Below are 20,345 nucleotides of genomic sequence, written 5' to 3'. Positions count from 1 at the left end.
TCAGGCCATCAGGAGGTGACTTACTTATTTTTCCAGTAGAGCAGAGGCTGGTGTTGGTCGAGCAGGTCTCCTCAGAGGTGCTGAGGCAGAAGCCCAGCAGACTGTAGCTGCACATGTTGCACGTCAGGGCCCCTGCAACACACCAATGAAAGCACACAAAAAAAGCTGAGTATATAGTGTGATGACAGTAGTCACTGAATAACTGTGTGGTGAAGGGAAAGGAAATTAGCTTAAAACAGCTATTACAAACATAAACTATATCTCGAGGTGAAATGAATGATTGAACAAAAACTTACTTTTTTGTGAGCCGGCCACGTCCTGCACTGTGACACAAGCAAAGGTCATCAACCCCATAAGTATATAATCAAACTGAAAATATGAAATATGAAAAAACAATCATACTGATCTCAACAATGCTGACTTGAATCTGATATTGTCAAGGGATATATCAGGTGTAAAAGGATGGTAATCAATGCTGCACTTTTACTGTTAACGCAGTTCTTGTATATCATTTGAAGGGTTGAAAAAGAATCAAAGGGCTATGATTTTATGTAAAGAGGGCCAGTTCACCCTAATCACAAAAATAAAATATATTGTCTAACTTTCCTATAGTGTTGCCAAAAGTTGTGGTTTCACTTGCTCAGTTTTAGATATCCACATCTAAGATTGTTTGCTGACACCGCGATTCAATGGAGGTTTTTTGATGGAGAATAGCAACCGCTCCACCCGGCTCGGTCTCCGCAAGGTGCTGGGAACATCAATATGTCCACATAGGTAGGAAAAGATTTCTGCACACTTACATCTATGCAGTGTTTCGCTTTATTGTTGAGCTTTCGGTCAACATTAGACCTTCATCAGAGCATACATGAGGTTATGACATGTATGCTCATGTAGTGTCATTTTTAAAAATTAATTTCAGAAGCACAAATTTGCTTCAAAATGAAATAAAATAAAATCACACAAAACTAAAACTATCTGCGTAGGTAGATCTCAGCATTTTTTTTTATTGCTTGGGTGAAGTGGCGCCTTAAAAAGTCTTTCTCAGAGAGCCCAGAACTTCCCTTAGTGACACATTGGAGAATCATCAGAACCGACTGTGAAGTAGTTGAAGGATGCATTTGTTAAACAACATGGATGAATTTGAGCCACCTTTTCATCAAAGCAAATCACTGTACACACATTGGTTTGCGCAATGCGGGCGGCTGTGGCTCAGGAGGTAGAGCAGGTTTTCAACTAATTGGAAGACTGGCAGTTCCGTCCCCGACTCCTCCAGTCTGCACGTCAAAGTATCCTTGGGCAAGATACTGAATCCCAAATTGCTCCAAGTTAATGGCTGTGCCATCCGTGTGTGACAGTGTGTGAATGTTTAACTGAGTAGCAGTTGGCACCTTGTATGGTAGCCTCAGGCACCAGTGTATGTGAACGGGGGGAACACGTCATGTACAGTAAAAGTGCTTTGAGTAGTCAGAAGACCGGGAAGGTGCTATACAAGTGCATTTACCGATTAAATGATTCTGATTTGTACAGACTTTGCAACCATAATACAGTTATAAATAGCCGGAAAAATACTCAATATTCTTGAAGTTCAAAAAGACTTTAACAAAACAGAATTTTAGCGTCTAGTCTCTCTACTCTATATCAGCATGTCTTGTCCATTTTCATTCAATTTGTGATAACTGACTGATAATTATTAAACTTACCCAGCATGAACAATGCAACGGCTGCAATGACTCCAAATAGGATCCTTCCCATCTTTATTTGTTGGTTTGGTTCTTGGTTATTGCTCGGAATCAAATGAAAAAAGTCCAAGACACACTGATAATCCTGATGAGGCCATATTTATACAGTGAGGCAGATGATGGGAGGAGGCATGAGGGGTTCTTTCAGTTCATCTTAACCCGAAGAGTCATTGAGCGTGGAGGAATGTAACAAACAATAGATGTAATGAGGAAATCTAAACCGCTTGAGCCTGCGACACAAGCAGAAGAATCAGTCATCGATAATTATTTTTAATTCACAACAGCAGCCCAGTCACCTGAACAAAATGTCGGCATTATACAGACTGTACTTTATGTATTATATCAACATGTCTTAAGTGACAAAGTTCAGATTATATGTATGTAAGCAGAGTTTCTCATCATGAAGAAGGAATGGTGGATGACGAGAGACCTATAGGCGAAACGGCTGCCAAGTAGCAGACAACTGTTTGAGACCAACAGGTACTTCTTAATGGCACATTTCTAGACATGTTTGTAGCAAACATACTGGGTATTTTAAGCTGAAACATCATGTTTCCTGATACTAGCCAAGTAGGTTTTGTGCCTTAACCTATTGCGTGGTACTTCAGATCGGTCTTGGTCTCAAGAACACTTTTTGAAGGTCTTAGCCTCGTCTCATGCTCAACTGTGTTTTTACTAAGTCTTGTCTCGGACTTAGACAAAGAGGACTTGGGATTTTATTTCAAGACCAGTCAAGAACACTCAGTGTTTGTATTTGATTGCTCATACAAAACAAAAACAAATTCCCATAAATAAAATTGACCTCTACAATACCTTTCAAGACATTTCTCATGGTACACTTACACACACAAACAGTATGGCAAGAGGTGAGTCTTTCAGCTAAGCATGAGGAGTGCCCATGGCTTTCCACATTGTATTGTAAGTGTATCAGCAGTGTATGACTCACTTGATCTGGGCTTGATCTCAACAACAGACCTTTAAAGTCTTGGTCTTGTCTCTGTCTTCATATGCTCAGGTCTTGGTTAGTACTTGGTCTTGATTTAGGTGGTACTGACTATAACACTACCTAAACCTAACAACATGTTAAGCACAATGTTGTAGAACTGAAAATTAAAACATTAAGAAGCATAAAGTCTCAACATATCCACTACAAAGCTATCATGTGATGCAGACAAGCATTAAATCTTCCCACTCCAGAAGCTGGAACCAGAGAACATTTGGCGTTTTAGATTAGACTAGAGTTACTGCCTAGTGTTTGTATGCCTCTGCAAACCAGTCAAGTTGCTGGTAAAGTTTACATCCATGTCTGTTCATACTCAATTGCAGACATGACAGCAGACACTGCAAACACATTCTAAAATGCATGGATGCTTCACACACATTGTCAACCCACATCACAGAAGATCTATACAATCAGCACAGTTTCAAGGTGGACACCCAGGATAAGTGTCACCAATTTAGTATCTGACCAAATGTCTTCCTTTCTGTTCAGAATATTAGCATTGATTAATGGCCAGAAAAGTATTTTTGCAAAACATTATGATGTCACAGTGAAGCCGATCTTTGAATCTTTGGATATAAAATGTCATCAGTTCATCATTTTATCCTATTAAACATTCGTGTGAAATTTTGTCACAATTAGCATATAATTTTTTGAGCTATGGTCAAATTTTTGTGACGTCACAGTGACCTTTGCCCACCAAAATACAATCAGTTCATTGCTGAGTTGAAGTGGATGTTTGTGCCAAATTTGAAGAAACTCCCTCAAGGTGTTCTTGAGATTTTGCGTTCACCAGAATAGAGCAGATGGATGGGCACCCCTAAAACAATGCCTGTGGCCATGGCTGTCAACAGAGAAGAGGCCTTAAAATGACTGAAATTATTAGTTTCTGATGATTGGCTAATAAATCAGTCCACCATTTGTTTAGTTTATTTGCACATACATGAGTGTAAAGTGTGTTAAATGTGTGTTTCGGCTCTAAAGCAGTCTCCAGATCTCAAAGGCCAGCCTACGCTTGACTCAGAGAAGGCTTTATTTGAGAGGCCATTTATAAATACATCACATTTAACTTATTAACTGATGATTTATGGCTTTAAGGCTCTTTTGTTTGCCAGCAGGTTTGCTCAGGGTGCAACTGCAGATTTCCCCATACACTGAAAATGTCCTATTGTGTGCCAAAACAGTCTCCACTGACGAGGTATCAAAACCTGAAGAACTAGTTGGTCCTGTAGAACAGCGACGAGACGAGAGACATCTAGAAGGAAGAAACAAAATCACAACAGTGACGCACACAGACAGACACAGTTATTTTTCCCAGTTGGACATTTATTGCATTCTTGGGATTGTCTACATAACCAATTTTGCAAAAACATTCAGACATGTTTCTTTTTTGGAGAATAATGCCAAAAGTGTCAATTTCAGGAACTCAACTTTAATGATTTGTGTACATTGGCCCTGACATATTTCAAATTGCTGCAATCTCATTACATTTCTATTTCTGCAAACATGATTGATTTTATCCCGTTCTTCCCATATATACATTCAAAACTAGCAAGATAAGCATTTACCCCACAGTTTAACGAATAATGTGCAGTGTGGATCTGACACAAATATCAAAAAATAAAACAGATTAAACAGAACTGATGGAGCTATTTGTGTCAAAATAGAAGAACCAGCTAAACCAAAAGAAATATTTTCACAGACACTACCAGACATAAGCCAAAAGATATTTTACATAATGTTAGCTACATAATAATAAAGCAAACAAATGGCAATAAAAGAAATGAATACAAACGGAAATGTTCTTAGGTGCTTTGAAATCACAATATTTGTAATAAAACGACTCTAAAATGACGATACAGTTCAACATTTTGTGAATTTAGATTGCTCCTCTTCCTGTCAAGAGTTAGAAGAGATGGACAATACCACTTTCACATGTGTAAGGTAAACATGGAGCTGCAGTTAGCCGCCTGTTAGCTTAGCATACAGACTGAAAGCTGGGAAATAGCTAGCCTGGCTCTGTCAAATAGTTAAAAAAAATCTTACTACCACTTTCAAAGCTCAATATTTAAGTTGTTAACTAGAAAGCTTTAAAGTTGCTAGTAGGTAAATTCTTTTTCCGTCGGACTGCATCAGGCTCTCTGCTTCCTCCTGTTTTCAGTCTTTATGCTAAGCTAAGTTAACTGGCTGCTGGTTATAGCTTCATATTTATTTGGAAAGAAACGAGAGTGGCATCAATCTTCTAATCTAACTCTTGGGGGGAAAAAAGGTGAATAAATTTTGCCAAGTTGTTGGACTATTCCTTTAAGCTACTGTATGATGGCACCAAAAATAATCTCTCATTGGTTTGTGGACACCTGTTTTCTGGCCATCGCCATCTTATATCTTATATCTACATGCGGATTAGTGAAAATTTGCGATATAGACCCAAAACCATACTTTGTACCGGCCTGTAAACATGTTTATTTCTGCTGTCAAGTTGACATTTTAATATAGGTGTGTATGAGGACTGTCTCGCTTCTGGAGCAAGCCTCCGCAGTTTCTGGCCCCTATGTGATGGCTCATTTTGAAGCCCTTGAACAACACCAATTGACCTACAAAACAATTTACTTACACAACACATGATTCATTTATCAAAACTTTACAGTACTCATTGTAAGCAGGTGGTGGACTCCTTGAATCACCTTTGATGTCTTGTGTTACTCTAAATTGTTGGTAAACTAACATTTAGATACTCCTTAAAGTGAAATGAGGACTGGGACATCTTACTGATTAAAAAAAGGAGGGGGGGGGGGATTTAAACTTGCATTAGCATTTGTGTGACAGTACACTTCAAGAGCAAAGAACACGTGTGGAGAAAAAAATCATGTCTGAGGAGATAATTTAATCCTTGTAGTGCTGGTGTGTGTTCAATATGTAGTGTGTGTTTTATGTGTGTGTGTGTGTGTGTGTGTGTGTGTGTGTGTGTGTGTGGACGCGCACGTTTTGTAATCTGTCATCCACTGTTTTCAATCAAACCAGGATGTTGGCCATAAACAGAGCAGCGATGGTGGCGAAGGCCAGGCTCAGCCCGGAGGCCCCGGGCAGACCGGGCGCAGCATTGCACAGGTCAGTGTTGCAGCATGTCTTGGTCACGGTGTAGACGGTGGCGTTGGAGCTGCTGCTGGGGAAGTTCACGTCTTCGGTCATGTTGCACTTGGCCACTTCTAGACAGCCCTTCATCTGGATATCAATGACTTTGGCTGTGGAGTGACGGCAAACACACACAATTACTGTTAGTATCTATTGTTCACCGTGTTTCACTGAAACAGTTGCACTGTGAGAGGTATATGCTGCATGCTGCTGCTGGGTGAAGACCTTGTTACTCCAGTTTTGGTGATTCCCAGGTTTCAATTGCAATTAAAAGGCTATGAATGGGGCGTTGGTGGCTTGGTGGTGCGGCGGGCGCCCCATGTGCGGGGCTGTTGCCGCAGCGGCCCGGGTTCGACTCCGGCCTGTGGCACTTTGCTGCATGTCTCTCTCTCTCTCTCTCTCTCCCCCTTTCACACTTCAATATCCTATCAATTAAAGGCAAAAAATGCCCATAAAAATATCTTTAAAAAAAAAAAAAGGCAATGAACACATTTCCTTTCTGTCACCAAGTCCTAGGTTTGTTCTGAAGACATATATCTTTATAAATGGACTACAAATATATAGTTACAATTCTAAAAAAAAAGCCTAGGTAATTTCCTTAAACACTGCACCTTAGTGTAACAGGAGTAAAATGTGCATGTGCTGGGGTTTATTTTCAGCTGTATGTTTGATGCTCTACTGAGCAGGATTACCTTAAAATAAACTACAGTGTTTGTGTACATGTGGGCTTATTGATGTGTGCCTAATAGTTTTTTTTTGACAAAGTGTCAGACTGATTTAATGGCTACAAGTTGAAAGAGTGATTTGCTAAGCCTGCATATACTTGAGTTTATCTGTTGTGAGTGAAGACAGGCATCAGTGATCATAATCACTATTTCAAAAACACTTTTTGTCTACAGCTGCAACTGAGGGTTATTTTAACATAAACAAAAATATAAACACTCCCATTTTCCATGAGTTTAAAATTTCTTTTCACATTTTGGTCACAATTTTTTTTTAAATTAATGTTAGTGAACCCTTGCACTTAATAATGCATCCCCCTGACAGGTTTGGCAAATCAAGATGCTGATTAAACAGCATGATTATTACACAGGTGCATACTAGAATAGTCACAATGAAAGGCCACCTTAAAGTGTGCAGTTTTATCTTGGAAAAAAACATTTATTGTGATTTCGTGTGACTGTCGCTACAGATATGCATTCTTTGGTCACATAGGATTCGTCTGTTGAAAGAGCTCCTCTCCAAAGTGCCAGATGCCTTCAAAGGTGAGCAGTTTCCCTCTGCTGTCAGATCAAGACTTTCATAAGGACGATGAGCGTGCAGATGAACTTCCCTGAGATGGTTTCTGACAGTTTGCCTGTGCAAACCAATTATTGCATCAGCTATATGGCTGGCTAATTGATCGTGCACGTGATGACACTGGATGTGGAGGTCCTGAGCTGATGTGGCTAGATGTGGTCTGCAGTTGTGAGGCTGGTTGGATGTACTGCCAAATTCACAGACATGACACTGGGGATGACTTTTGGTTGTGAAAGTTAACTGGCAACAGCTCTGGTGGACATTCCTGCAGTCAGCATGCCAATGGGACGCTCCCTCAAAACTTGTGACATCTGTGGCATCGTGTTGTGTGATCACATTGCACATTTTAGAGTGGCATTTTATTGTGACCATCTCAAGGCCCACCTCTGTAGCAATCAAAGTAGTAAACTCGATACGCCATACCTGTCAGGTGTTTGAGACAGTGTGAGCACATGATTCCAACATTTTCTGTTCATGTAAAAACAACGTATTTTGAGTGAATATATGATGAACCCATTATTTTTAGTCTTCTATTTACTGCAATTCGCACGCTCTAAATTAATGATTATTAACACCTGATGTGAATGTGGTATAACTGACTCAGGTTGATTGGCAACTTCCTGGTTGTTTTAAATTCTCTAACTAATTACTTGAACTGCTACAAACATTTTACTCTTGTATTTCCCAATTGGGAACCATTGGCTTAAATGACAAAACTTTTCTGTTGATGGATGATTTGAATAATCACGTAATCATCCTGGCACAATAAAAATCATCTCAATGAAAACACTTTCACAAGTGCCAAGTTATTCTCCTCTGAAGGTATTGTGAGAATGCAACTGACAGGGTTTCATGTGCGTGTTGATGACAACCTTCCTTTATGCACTATCGATGTAAAAAAGATGCTTGAGTGCATTAAAAAACCAAAATAGAGGTTGTTTTTGAAAAAGTGCCACAGACAAATCCTCCAGAAACCTGACAGAGGTCTGGGCTGAGCGCCAAATGTCCTCGCATCCTGGAAAGTGACCTCTGGGCTCCTGTTATTTTGCAAATGTGACCCTCGGGTGAAGCAAGGTTCTTGCATGCAGAAAAAGTAGTGAAACCCTCAGACAAATAATTTTGAGCATTATGAATTAAACTTTTTTACCAGTTTCATGAACAGCTGTGAGTTCATTTCCAGACACAGAAAAATGACTGCAGACTACAGATAATTGTACCCTGTGCAGAAACCTAAAAATTCAAACCATTAGTTTGCATAGTGGAAACTCTGAAGTTGGTTTAAAGTCGAGGTTTGTTGACAAAGGCCTGCCTCACAGATAACAGGCCCAAAACGGTGGTCATCAACTCAGGATGTTCGTCAGCTAAGGATTTTCCAATCACGCTCACAGAGAGTGAGCTGACATGAACAAGGCGGGGGTTTTCACAATGCTGACAAATTCAGAGCAGCATGTGGTGAAGAATGTGGCGCATCAGGAAATACAAAGTGAACAGGAAATAACATTCAATACATAAAATAAGGAATATGGACAGCAACAATAAATACACAACCACAACTTAAAAAATGGGAACTCCTATTGAATATACACTTAAAGATCAGCATGTTTATAGCTCTGGAGAAGCATTGCTGATTCTGAAAAACTGGCTTATCTCGTCAAATGCTGACCAGATAACTCTTAAATACCTGCTGTGTCCATATTTCCATACTAATTGTGTAGAGTACAGTCTTGTGATTTTGCAGTTATTACAAGATATCAATCTGCACCAACAAGAAGTGATACAAGTATAACATAATAAATGTGGACTAATGAATTGTTTGTATCATCTGTATCATCGTATGTGATTGTGGTTTAAGATCCGGGTGTGTGATTATATAAACAAACAGTGATATGATGTAAATGCAAACATGCATATTGGTGTCAGTCAAACTGCAATGTTGGAATGACTTCAAGCTTCAAGCTGTGCCAAAGAGGAAGTAAAATGTTTTTCGTTCTCAACACTGTCCACGCTTTGTTTTATGTGTTTGGATCAACAGCACTTTCACAGACAAAACAAAACAAAAACAGGGAGAGAATCAAAATCTAACCACGCCATATTAAATTATTAGATTTGAACTGGGGCGGCTCTGTAGGGCTTTACCAGGACTGCAAGGTCTAACAGGGACGTCAAAATGTAAAATCAAGTGTCTTCAGGGACTTTTTTTTTTTTTTTTTTTTAAAATCTGTCCCCCACAAGTAGTGACAGCTATGTATTTATGCAAACTTAAAGTTTCCGCAGTATAAAAGACTGTAAAATTGCAAATATAGTGAATTTATATGAACAAAATGTAAATAAAACCAACCCAGTGGAAGTTGTGACTTGAGAGGGAATTTGTGAACTATTTTTTTCATTAGCTATGTAAACAACTGAAAAGGATTATTGCCCTTTTTGATGCATGTAAACAGTGACTGAGGCTGCAAACATAAACTTCAAGTCATGTGAGGTGGAAAAAGAGCATGTGATAAACTCTCTCAGTAACACCACAGGGGCACCCGATACACACCCATGAACTCTACTGTCACTGCCAGCAACAAAGCTACTTGCCAGCAAGCCTTGTATTATTATGAACTTAGTCTCGCTCACCAGACCTTTCTCAAGAAAAGAAAGGTCTGGCTGGGCCGACTCTCACTTTAAGATTGGAGAAAAAAACGCCCCGGCTGCTTGTATTTCTTTCAACCAATCACAATCGTGATTGATCGGTGCCACAGCAAGGTTGCGCTTGCAAAAATATTGCCGGGTGGAAACAGGTTTTGGTGTAACACGCCCACAAAAATATTGCCTACAGGACGCGAACCATGGCAGAAAAATGGCTACATCCCCGCAAGATCAAACACCGCAAAAGTTAGTAAAGGACGTGTTGAAAACTGCAACCGGAGGTAGGGCGGGACTTCAGCGGGTGGCTCGTTCCGCCCAATGAGAGGCTGATCTTTGCAGTGAACTTCCACCCACTCAGACTATTATGAACTGGATTGAACATTGCTCTGGACATGCTCCAAAAAAAATAAAAGCTAAGCTCAACAGTAGAACCACTCTGCTGTCACAGCTGCCAGTTTTCTTAAGGACGGGTTTTACAGATGCTCCTGCTGCTTAAGGTCATTTAGAAAAGAAAGGTCAAATGATAACTGGGAGTGGTGATACCATCTGCACACAGATGGAAAAACAGACTTTGTTATTTTCATTTTTTTAATATTTAAAACAACCAACTCAGTGCTGTCTGTTGTCACGGTGTGACACCAAACCTTGAAGATGAGTGACTATTGTGAAGCTGAAACTGTGTGACTCAGCACTGGGAGGGAAGATACTCAACATTTAGAGTGAATTCTGGTAAAACTACCACTAGAAACCAGTTGCTCCAGTTCCATCGTCAGTGCCCCATTACATCAGTCATTATGGAAAGTACATACTGAAGTCATGTCTGCAAAGATCCCTTTGCTTCTTTTTTGTTTTATTAAGATTTACAGTGTGTAGTTAATTTAAAGCTGTAATAATAAGCTTGTAAAGCCCCTTTGATTTTTGTTTTATTTGACTGTATTGTGTGTGAATGTGTCTTTAACATGAGCGGTTTCCTTTATGTACAGTCAATACTTTGTGATGATTATAAAAGGGAATGCAGACGCTAAAATAAAAGTGATATAAGATGCTTCTGATGCATTGTACAGCTCGGTTTTATGATTTTGAACCAGTGCCTCCTGAAGCAAAACAGGTTGCTCATCTCTAGAGGTAACTCATCTCTAATGCTTTTATTGTGAAATTCTGTATCGTTTTACCTCTTTAGGCGTCTGAAAATGACTAAAATTAAGTCGTCTGAGCAGGGAAAACCACTCCCATCTTTGGCATGCATACTGGTGATGGTGAACAATAGCAGACATAAGTGGAGCACACACTGAATTGGTTTATTTAACATATTGGCCATTGGTTTAATATATTCAGGCCTCCAAACATTATTCAAACGACATAACAGGGGAAGCAATCTTAGAAAATCACTCAATATTTATATTTAGCTGAGTGATAAAGCTTTGAATCCAAATATTTCACCATTACAGAAAAAGAAAGGGAGCTTCGTAACAGCAGCCACTGGAGCCACAAGCTGCAGTTATAATAGAAAGTAGTGTAACAGTACGAACTGAAGAGTCAATATCAGAAATAAAAAATCTGTAATAAAATGTTGTGCATGTGTGTGACAGCGGCCACTCCTTGTTGTGGCCGTTTGATAGGCAAACCAAAAGTTGGGGGTAATTTTATAATCTGTGGCCAGGAGGCGTTTAGGTGGGAGGAAATTCTTCGTCGATAGGCACAAAAGTAAGAGGCCTCTGTTTGCTGATTGGCTGTGGGTATACATTGAATCACAATGTTTGTTAATAATAATTTCCTGGTACAAACCCCCCACATCACGTACATAAAATGAGCCAGCCCTGAGTGAATGCTGCCTCAATTAGTTAGTTTTAGCCACCTAAAAAAGTTTAAGACGTTAAAATGTTACAGTTATGGCTGAAAGTGACAACAGATATAAACAAGTTTGACCATTTAGCATATTTTCGCAATTAAAAACAACTGGCACTGTGGTCCCCCCCCCCCCCCCCGAGAGCCAAAACGCACCCTAAAGTGCCCTCCTCCTGGGAGCCAAAACGCACGCTAAAGTGCCCTTTTTTTCTTTTCGCCCCTGCCCTTCAAAAAGTCTGTGCACGCCACTGTCAGCCACCATCTTTTCTTAAACCCTAACCAAGTAGTTTTGTTGCCTAAACCTAACCACCAGCCCTTCTTAGTCACGAGCTGACTCATATGACTTATCGCCCTTCTGCGTCAAGATCAGACCTCCAGGAATGCAGCTCAGCCTTTCACCAATTTTTACCAATTGTGGTATTATAGCAAAAAAATCCACAGTGGTCCTAAAAGCACTTTCCTCATAGGCCACCATTATATAAGATGAGACTCTTTCTATTACAAATGTTTGATCCATGGAGGTTTTATATTCGTAAAACCTTCCTCAAGCCAAGAAAAGTGTTTTAAAATCATCTGATGTCATCACAGGTGAGCGACTCCACTGGATGAATAGGCGCCATCTTGGGATCCGGTATCCAGGTATTATTATAAATCCATGGTCAAGATATGACACAGGAAGCTGCTACCGGCATCAGTATTCTAACACCAGGGATTTCAGACCAAGTGTCAAAATATGACAAGTAGGTATGAGATCAGGTTGGTCGGGAATAAAGGACAGATTGTAAGATGATGCAAGAAGAGACGCAGCTCATATCAGCAAACATGTAGTCTCCCTTTAAAGTGTCACACTACACTTACAAAAACTAACATGATGTATTAGTGGGATGTTTGCTGAGATGATTCATGACCATTCCCAGTTTTTTCCAGCTGAGTAGCTCCCACTACATCATACTCTGTTACAGCCTGACACTTTGTCAATAAGAACACATTAGTAAATGGAGGAGTAATGGCAGAAACTCACTTAATGTCAACCACAACAAGGAGGATTTGTCTTGGATAATGTCTTAAGCAAATAAATGATGTCAGAGATGTTTTCATGTGTCAAAATAAAAACCTGTGGGAGGGCCTGAATTCAATGAATCTGATGAGATAATCCCAATTCTTCACTTCAGAGATAAAAAACACAGCCACGCCTTTGTACAGGAACAGCCCCACATCCTGCCACGCTGGTTTCGGTTACACCCGAGTTCAAGTAGAGCTGACATATGAAAAACTTTTGACAATCCTTGTGCCTTCTCTTTTGTTGCTCCTGCTAATACATAACATCATATGTACAATTAAAATATATTCTGGAGTGAAATAAAAACAGATTTCTTCATCTAGGTGAGACAAAATGTGCAACACCTTAAGAAATATGTAAAAAGGTATCAACAAGTATATCTGACTCACTTGCTTTTACAACCTCACTTGACAGCGATATATTATAATGTCAGCACGATTCTTAAGGTAAATCACTGAAAATTAAAGTGTAAGGTGATCTTGGCGCTGCCACACCTTGTGACACCTCAGCGCTCTGCAATACTAACTGATGTGTTGCCATCTGAAATCCAGTCTGACTTGATCCTCCGACCTACTGAGTAATCTCATCTACACACACACACACACACACACACACACACACACACACACACACACACACACACACACAATTACACAAAGAGAGGTGAAGTCACATGGCTGCGGGAAAGCTTTTCGTTTGTTCACTGCTGCACAAGCATCTCAACATAAAATCAGCTGCAGCTCCACCTCACTTAATTGCAACAGAGCACTCCATGGATAAAAAGATAAAGTAAAGTATGTCCCCATAAAAAAACAAGTGCAGTCAATCACCTCTGACAACACTGGCAGAGGAGACTGCCAGGTGAGACACAGCGCTGCATATTTGCGGGATTAATTAATGATGACGCAGATGTCTTCTTGTAGTTCCTGCTAGGGTTCAAGAACATTGTGCTATGAAAGTGAAAAAATACAAAATGTTTCTCTCATCACTGGAAAGTCATGTGGTGCACATTTACGTCATCTCCCCACACCTTCATCAATGTCCTCGTTACAGGTGAACGAGAAAACACACCTGAGCACAGAGCATCCACCACTTTTCAATCAGGACGACTCGCCTCAAGTCCAAAGTGCTGAAAAATGTCTTAAACCAGCTGTCAAAGAAACTGTCCGGGGTGGTAGATGTAGATTGTTTACTTAAGAAAAAGTAGCAAAACAACATTGTAGAAATACTCCTGCATTTACTTAAGTAAAATGTACCAACATGGGGTACTAATTCTAAGTCAGTGTAGTGTATTACTTAAGGTCAGCATGTGCCCAGTTTGAGAAGCTAAAAAGCTAAAAAGCCCGCCCTTAAGCCAGACAGCCCATTAGACGGCGAAGCTGTTAACAGCTTAAGTTCCCCATTTATGGTCTTGTAAAAGCCACCAGACTCCACTGACAAAAACAGTAATTTTGGCTCACTGAAAATGGAAGTTGCTGGTCTACTACTGCCTCGCTCACTTTGTTTGTGTTATAGTGTGACTGAGGTGAGTCTGAATGTACCCTTTTCATTGCTAAAGTCACACAATAACACAAACTAACTGTTAAAGGCAGCCGTAGACCAGCAACTCCTGTGTTTAGCAATGTAAAATCTCTGGTTTTGAATAGAGCCATAGAAGGGCCTCATTTCCCCGTCTGCTGTCTGACAGCAAGGTAAAGCAGGAAAAAATATTCTCAATGTAGCGTACCTTTAAATTATTATTGATTTTTCTTTTAGGTGGGACTTTTAAAAGGTGGATGAAATATGTTTTGTTGCTGACTCCTTCATATCAATACATTGCTTAACATCCTTGGAATCCAGCTTGGGGTGTGACAAGTGACATCTACTGTGAATAATATACCGTTTATAGACAAGTATCTCATATAACCCCACTTCAAAAGATCCAGACTATCCCTGCGAGTAATGTACAATTAGCTCAGAATGGTACAACAGTACTTGAGTAAGATCTGTCCTACAAAGACAAACCAGAAACTGATTTTGAAGTTTACAGGCTGATTGTACAACTTCAAAACACGCACAATACCTGATGAAGTACTTCACTCTACCTCTGGAAAGTCTTCAAGAATTGCGAGGGGAATATGTATCAGATTGTATTCTCAAACTAATTTGTTCATTTTGATAATAAAGTTCTGAGACATTAAACAAATCAGTTTTGCTACATGCCTAAAAAAGACTTTTTTTTTTTTTTTTTTTTTTTTTTTACCAGATATGTTATACTGTGTTTATTCTGTAGGGCTGTTAGTTGCATCTAAACATATTCAGAAGGATTTAAAGCCAGAATTTGAAAACAAAAACCTGAATCAGATCAATTACAATTGATGACAATAGTTTTCTGCCTAAAACTGAGCAGAACCTCTGTTTTGCTATCCAGTCTGATAATAAGGAGAACTCTAGGGTGTGGCACATTACGGATCATCCTCACTGTGCAGTGTCAGACATATGCTGCCCTCTACTGCTCTGTCACTAAAACTACAGATCCCGGAGCTACAACAACATGTGGAGAAAATACACAGAGACCAGAGATAAATATCAAAGAAACTAACAGCGGCTGTGTTTAAAATCCTCTTGAATCTAATTTAAATAACAAACAGGTTTACAGTGGAGTAACAGCTCTGATGTGGTTGATAATGGGGATGGGTGAATGGAGCCTTGTGAAGCTTTGAGGCTTTTAAAACAGCAAACAAACAGCAGTGACATCTGGTTGTTTGCAAAAGTATAGCAGCCCCTTAAAATGGGCCACAGCACCGAGGTTATTTTAGTTCACTGAGTTCACTAGTTTAGTAATTTTATTTTAGTTCACTGAGATAAAAATAAAATAAAATAAAAATATGGTCAAATTTGTAAACACAACAGGCATGAACACTGAAACTAATAAAAACTTAACTAAAAACAAACAATTTTAAGCAATAGAAACTAAACTGAAATGAGCAAACTCACCCTGGAAACTTATCTGAATTGATAACAAAAATAAGTGTGAATAATGTCAAAACTAATGAAAAATATAAAACTATTACTACCCTGCAAAGCACTACAACACCACTGTTTTTAACAGGTTTCGTATGTGTGCAATAAAAGTCCAACAAGTCTGCGTGATATCATTAAATCTGTAGTTAAAAATGGTTGCATTAAATATATTTTGCAATATGTTACAGTAAAATAATACAATATCTCAAAATATGTAAGACTAGATATAAAACATTTTGCTCACTCAAAACCCCAATGGGTGTTATTGGTGTAGTTTAGGGTCAGTGTCACTGTGGGCTCATGTGTTTTAAATTCATCGTATGAATCTTAATGTGAAGTGATTTGAGAATTATATTAATTTAATCAGTTTATTAATTTCATTACCTCACTTGGTATCAAGTCAAAATGATCTCTAAAGTGTACATTGCCATATTTCTCAGTTTTTATCAACATAAACTGCAAAACTTTAAAGACTATCAAACTGAATGAAGCACCAGTGAGGTTTGAAACTTCAGACGTCATCAGTCACATGGTGCTGCTCATTTGATACAAGCTCAGACACAATATATGCCAACAGTGTGCTTCACGGAGCTGCAGTGTCTCCATTGTAATCAGTGCTCTGGGAGGAGTCACTACCCAATAGTTCCACCTGGGGGCATCCTTGTTTGCAAAAGATCTTAAAATAGTTTGTTTCTAGTTTAAACAAGTTTTGTGTGTGTGTGTTTGTTTTTTGTGTATCATTCATCAGACATCAACCTTATCATGTGTGACCAACAGGAGCAGCTGAGCAGTGACTCAGTCCAGCCTCCCACCAGCTGAAACATCATTAGTTACGTCCCATTTACCGATTTCTATTACTCTGACTGTCTGGGCTCACTGTGAGGGAGAACTGGAGAGAAAAACAGTGAATACCAACAAGCCAGAAATTAAACTCACAGTATGAGTCATGTGCTACAACAACAAACCCACTGTGCATGGAAAGTTAAAATGAGACAGCACGTCGCTAGATGAATATGCAAGCAAGTTTATGAAAAGTAATGTATGTGTAAAGTAAATATGCAAAGAAGGTCTTCAAAGCGTGTGCTGGGATTGTTAACATTCTCAAACGAACACACTGCAGGTCTGGTTTGGTGTGTAAACATGATTGTAAGTGATAATGCCGACATACTTGACAGATGGGATTATCCAGACTGCTTGTGGCAGGAGGATTTTTTTAATCATGTTTACAGATTATTAAAAGATAAATCTTAAAATATGTGTTCAAGAAAGCAAAACTAATTTGCATTTGTCTGAAAGGCCAAAAGTTGAATTCATTTCCAAACAGAAGAGCAAAAAAAAAACAACTGGACTTTATGAATCTACTGACATCTGGATCAAAAGTAGCCAAGCATTTTTGTCTATTTTTCTGGTAGCTGGTGCTTGGGGAAACCTTTCAGTAGCCTGTAACGTGTTTACCTCAAAAATCAACCATGCCATGTGAAATCATCTACTTTTCACCCACTCACACATACTCATCTCCCCTGGTCACATTTACAGGGTGATGTAAAACCACAGCATGTAATTAAATGCACTTGTGAATCACTTCTCCGTTACAAACAAGTGCTCAGGTAAAGAATTCTTAACTTGAAGGTCAAAACTATCACCTGAAAGTAAAAAAAAAACAGCCAGAATGGGAATATAATTCCTGCTGGGAAGGGTGTGGTTTGAAACAGGAGACTGAAACAACAGAGGGGGGATCCAGAGGAAAAAAATGGACTACAATAGCCTCATAACACAATAGTAGAAGAACAAATGGGCCTTATGGTTCACCCTGTCTACAGACCCTCTATAGAAGTGGAATTTGAGACTTGGGCAAAGCCTCAACTGTTACACGGTGAGGAATTTCTCATGCAACGGCTGGCAGGTTGGGACATGATTCAGTCTTTTAATAAGTTCTAGGCAGAGAAAAAAAGAACATCCTCGTACCACAAACAGGCTGTCTCACCCCAACCTGTAATAACAGCATTAGAGTAAAGCCTGGGATGTGCGTGGAGGGTAAACACAGCAAAACTCTGGCTACTTTGTTTCATCTGTGGGAACTCATTCTACGAAGTAGTCCTTTAGAAAGGGGATATCATTTGATTTTAGGACTACAACTAAGCCAATACTGGCCTCAATAAACTACTTCCTCTATAAAATGTCAGAAACTACTGAAAGATGGCCATTATGAACTCCCGAAGACCAAGGCTCTTGTTTTATCCAACCAAATGTCCAAATATTCACTTTACTGTCAGATATGCTGAAGAAATCCCACATTCGATAAAGCCGAAAACAAAGCATGGGAGGCATTTTTGCCTTAAAAATTACTGAAATAATTACTTAATGATCAAAAGAGTTAATTTTCTGTCAGTTGACTACTGACTGATCATTACAACACTGATAGATTCAATTGTTTAACTGTTAGCTAACTGTGTTAAATGTTTATCCATTGCCTTATAAAATAGTTAGCTAAACTCAGGTTAGGCTAGCTAAAAGTAATGGACAAACAATTGAAACTATGTATCTTTATTTTTTTTTATCTACTTTCAGCTAACTATTTAAACTGTTTACCCGTTACGTTTAGTTAACTATTTAAATTGTTTACCTGTTACTTTTAGCTAACTATTTAAACTGTTTACCCGTTACATTTAGCTAACTATACGTTTAGCTAACTATTGAAATCGTTTACCCATTACTTTCAGCTAACTATTCAAATTGTTTACCGGTTACTTTAGGCTAACCATTAAAATTGTTTATCAGTTACTTTTAGCTAACTATTTAAACTGTTTACCCGTTACTTTCAGCTAACTATTTAAACTGTTTACCCGTTACGTTTAGCTAACTATACGTTTAGCTAACTATTGAAATTGTTTACCCATTACTTTCAGCTAACTATTGAAATTGTTTACCGGTTACTTTAGGCTAACTGTTTAAATTGTTTACTTGTTACTTTCAGCTAACTATTGAAATTGTTTACTGTTACTTTTAGCAAACTATTCCTGATCCAAATTAGACTGATAGCTCTTTCAGATGACATAAGAGAAACAAAAGGGTTTGGATGGGCTTTAACAACTGAACCGGTGATGCTATAGCTTTACTGTTCATTATCTCACTTAAAGCAATCAAATGAGTTATCAGATCAATTGAAACACACACTACAAAACCAGGAACAGATAATATATAATAATGGCAGTAACACAAAAGGTGCCCACATCTTGTTTTGGGCCCCCTGCCCCTAAATGATGTGAGCACAGCACTGGTATACAGAGTGAACACACCCAGTCAGACAACAGCCCCAAGGTCTGCAGCATTCAACACTGAACACTTACACGTTAAAAAACAAACAAACAACACACACACTTGTGACGCACACTTTTCAAATTCCCGTAACAGAAAGCCAATTATGTTTTTTTTTATTATTATTGAGATAAACGGATCTGATCCATGTTGCCAGGAAAAAACGTCAAGATAATTTTCTGGTCAATTATTAAAAACTAGATCATGGAAAACATGAGAGATACACGTAGAATCAAAATCTAGACATTTTAATGAGTTTAGCACCTACAACGTAATTTCTGACCGCAGTGATACTGCAAACAGTGCTGTGATGTCCTCAGGGGAACAACAGCCACACCAAACTTCATGTAGGCTAAAAAAACAGTAGGTTTTGTCTGGGTAAATAATTAAACGCTCCTTCTAAAAGATGAAGCTATTCGGTTTTAATGGTTTTAAGGTAATTTTTTTTACATGTGCCATGCTTTAAACTGCGTTTTTAAACGATTTTTAAAAAAGTCATAACATTAATATCAAGGATATTTTACTTACCGACTGCAAAGCAGAATCCGACAGCAAAGAGCTGGAGAATAATTCTGTTCATCTTGGAAAAATAGGAGAGCAATAAAGTTACACACTGGATTTTCAGGAGAGGCTGTCTGCCTGTGGAGACTCAGACCGTTATAACGTTGGATCAAACTCCAAAAATTTTTTTCCGCCGTTTATAAGCCTCCACCTCCCATCCAAACGTCACTGTCAACCAATCAGAGCAGGTCTTCTGGGACATCCAACCAGGTTTTTTCTTTCCAGGCTCTCCCACCTGTGTGAATCGTAGGTGAGAGGGATATACTCCAGAGGGAAGTTAAAGTGTGGGAAAGCTGGGAAATGGTGATTTTAAATAACCCCCATGCGTCTCTGCAATATTCATATATGGATTTATGCAACTGAAGCCACAGTATATTAACATAATAACACAGAGTATAATGCAGTCAGTATTATCTGTGTAAAGCTAATAATGAATGTGGAGAAGAGATTTGTAGTTGCAGAGAAAATGTGTGCCTTTGCAACTGCAGTTAGTGTGGGCAAGTTCTGCACTACTACTCTTACTATTACTGTCTGTAATTGTGTCTATTTGTCTTTAATTATTTTCTCGTAAAACCATGTGTCCTAGTTTGCTTTAAAATGAGAAGTAAGGCACAAGGAATCTCAAAGGTAACATAAAGACAAGATTGTCTCAAGTGTGGTTCGGCCCAAAGTAGTAAACAGAGTTTAACATGAATTTAGCATGAAGAAATGACAGACTGTCACTAGTCTAGACACTGTATGTTTTGTGGATAACAATGTG

General features: G+C 38.9%; 1 protein-coding gene across 1 annotated transcript; it reads right to left on the bottom strand.

Annotated features, from left to right (window-relative positions):
- Positions 1 to 4,044: 4,044 nt before the first annotated feature.
- Positions 4,045 to 19,713, bottom strand: spaca4l (sperm acrosome associated 4 like). The gene is made up of 2 exons (XM_049601727.1): positions 19,548 to 19,713; positions 4,045 to 6,021 (listed from the first exon to the last, which is right to left on the bottom strand). The coding sequence occupies exons 1-2, from the start codon at positions 19,602 to 19,604 to the stop codon at positions 5,752 to 5,754; spliced, it is 327 nt and encodes a 108-aa protein (XP_049457684.1). The 5' UTR covers positions 19,605 to 19,713; the 3' UTR covers positions 4,045 to 5,751.
- Between the last annotated feature and the right edge of the window lie 632 nt (positions 19,714 to 20,345).

Source organism: Epinephelus fuscoguttatus, linkage group LG17 (assembly GCF_011397635.1).
Source record: "Epinephelus fuscoguttatus linkage group LG17, E.fuscoguttatus.final_Chr_v1".
Lineage (NCBI taxonomy): Eukaryota > Metazoa > Chordata > Actinopteri > Perciformes > Serranidae > Epinephelus > Epinephelus fuscoguttatus.
The sequence above is the reverse complement of the archived record's forward strand: the minus strand, read 5'-3'. Positions and strand labels throughout refer to the sequence as shown.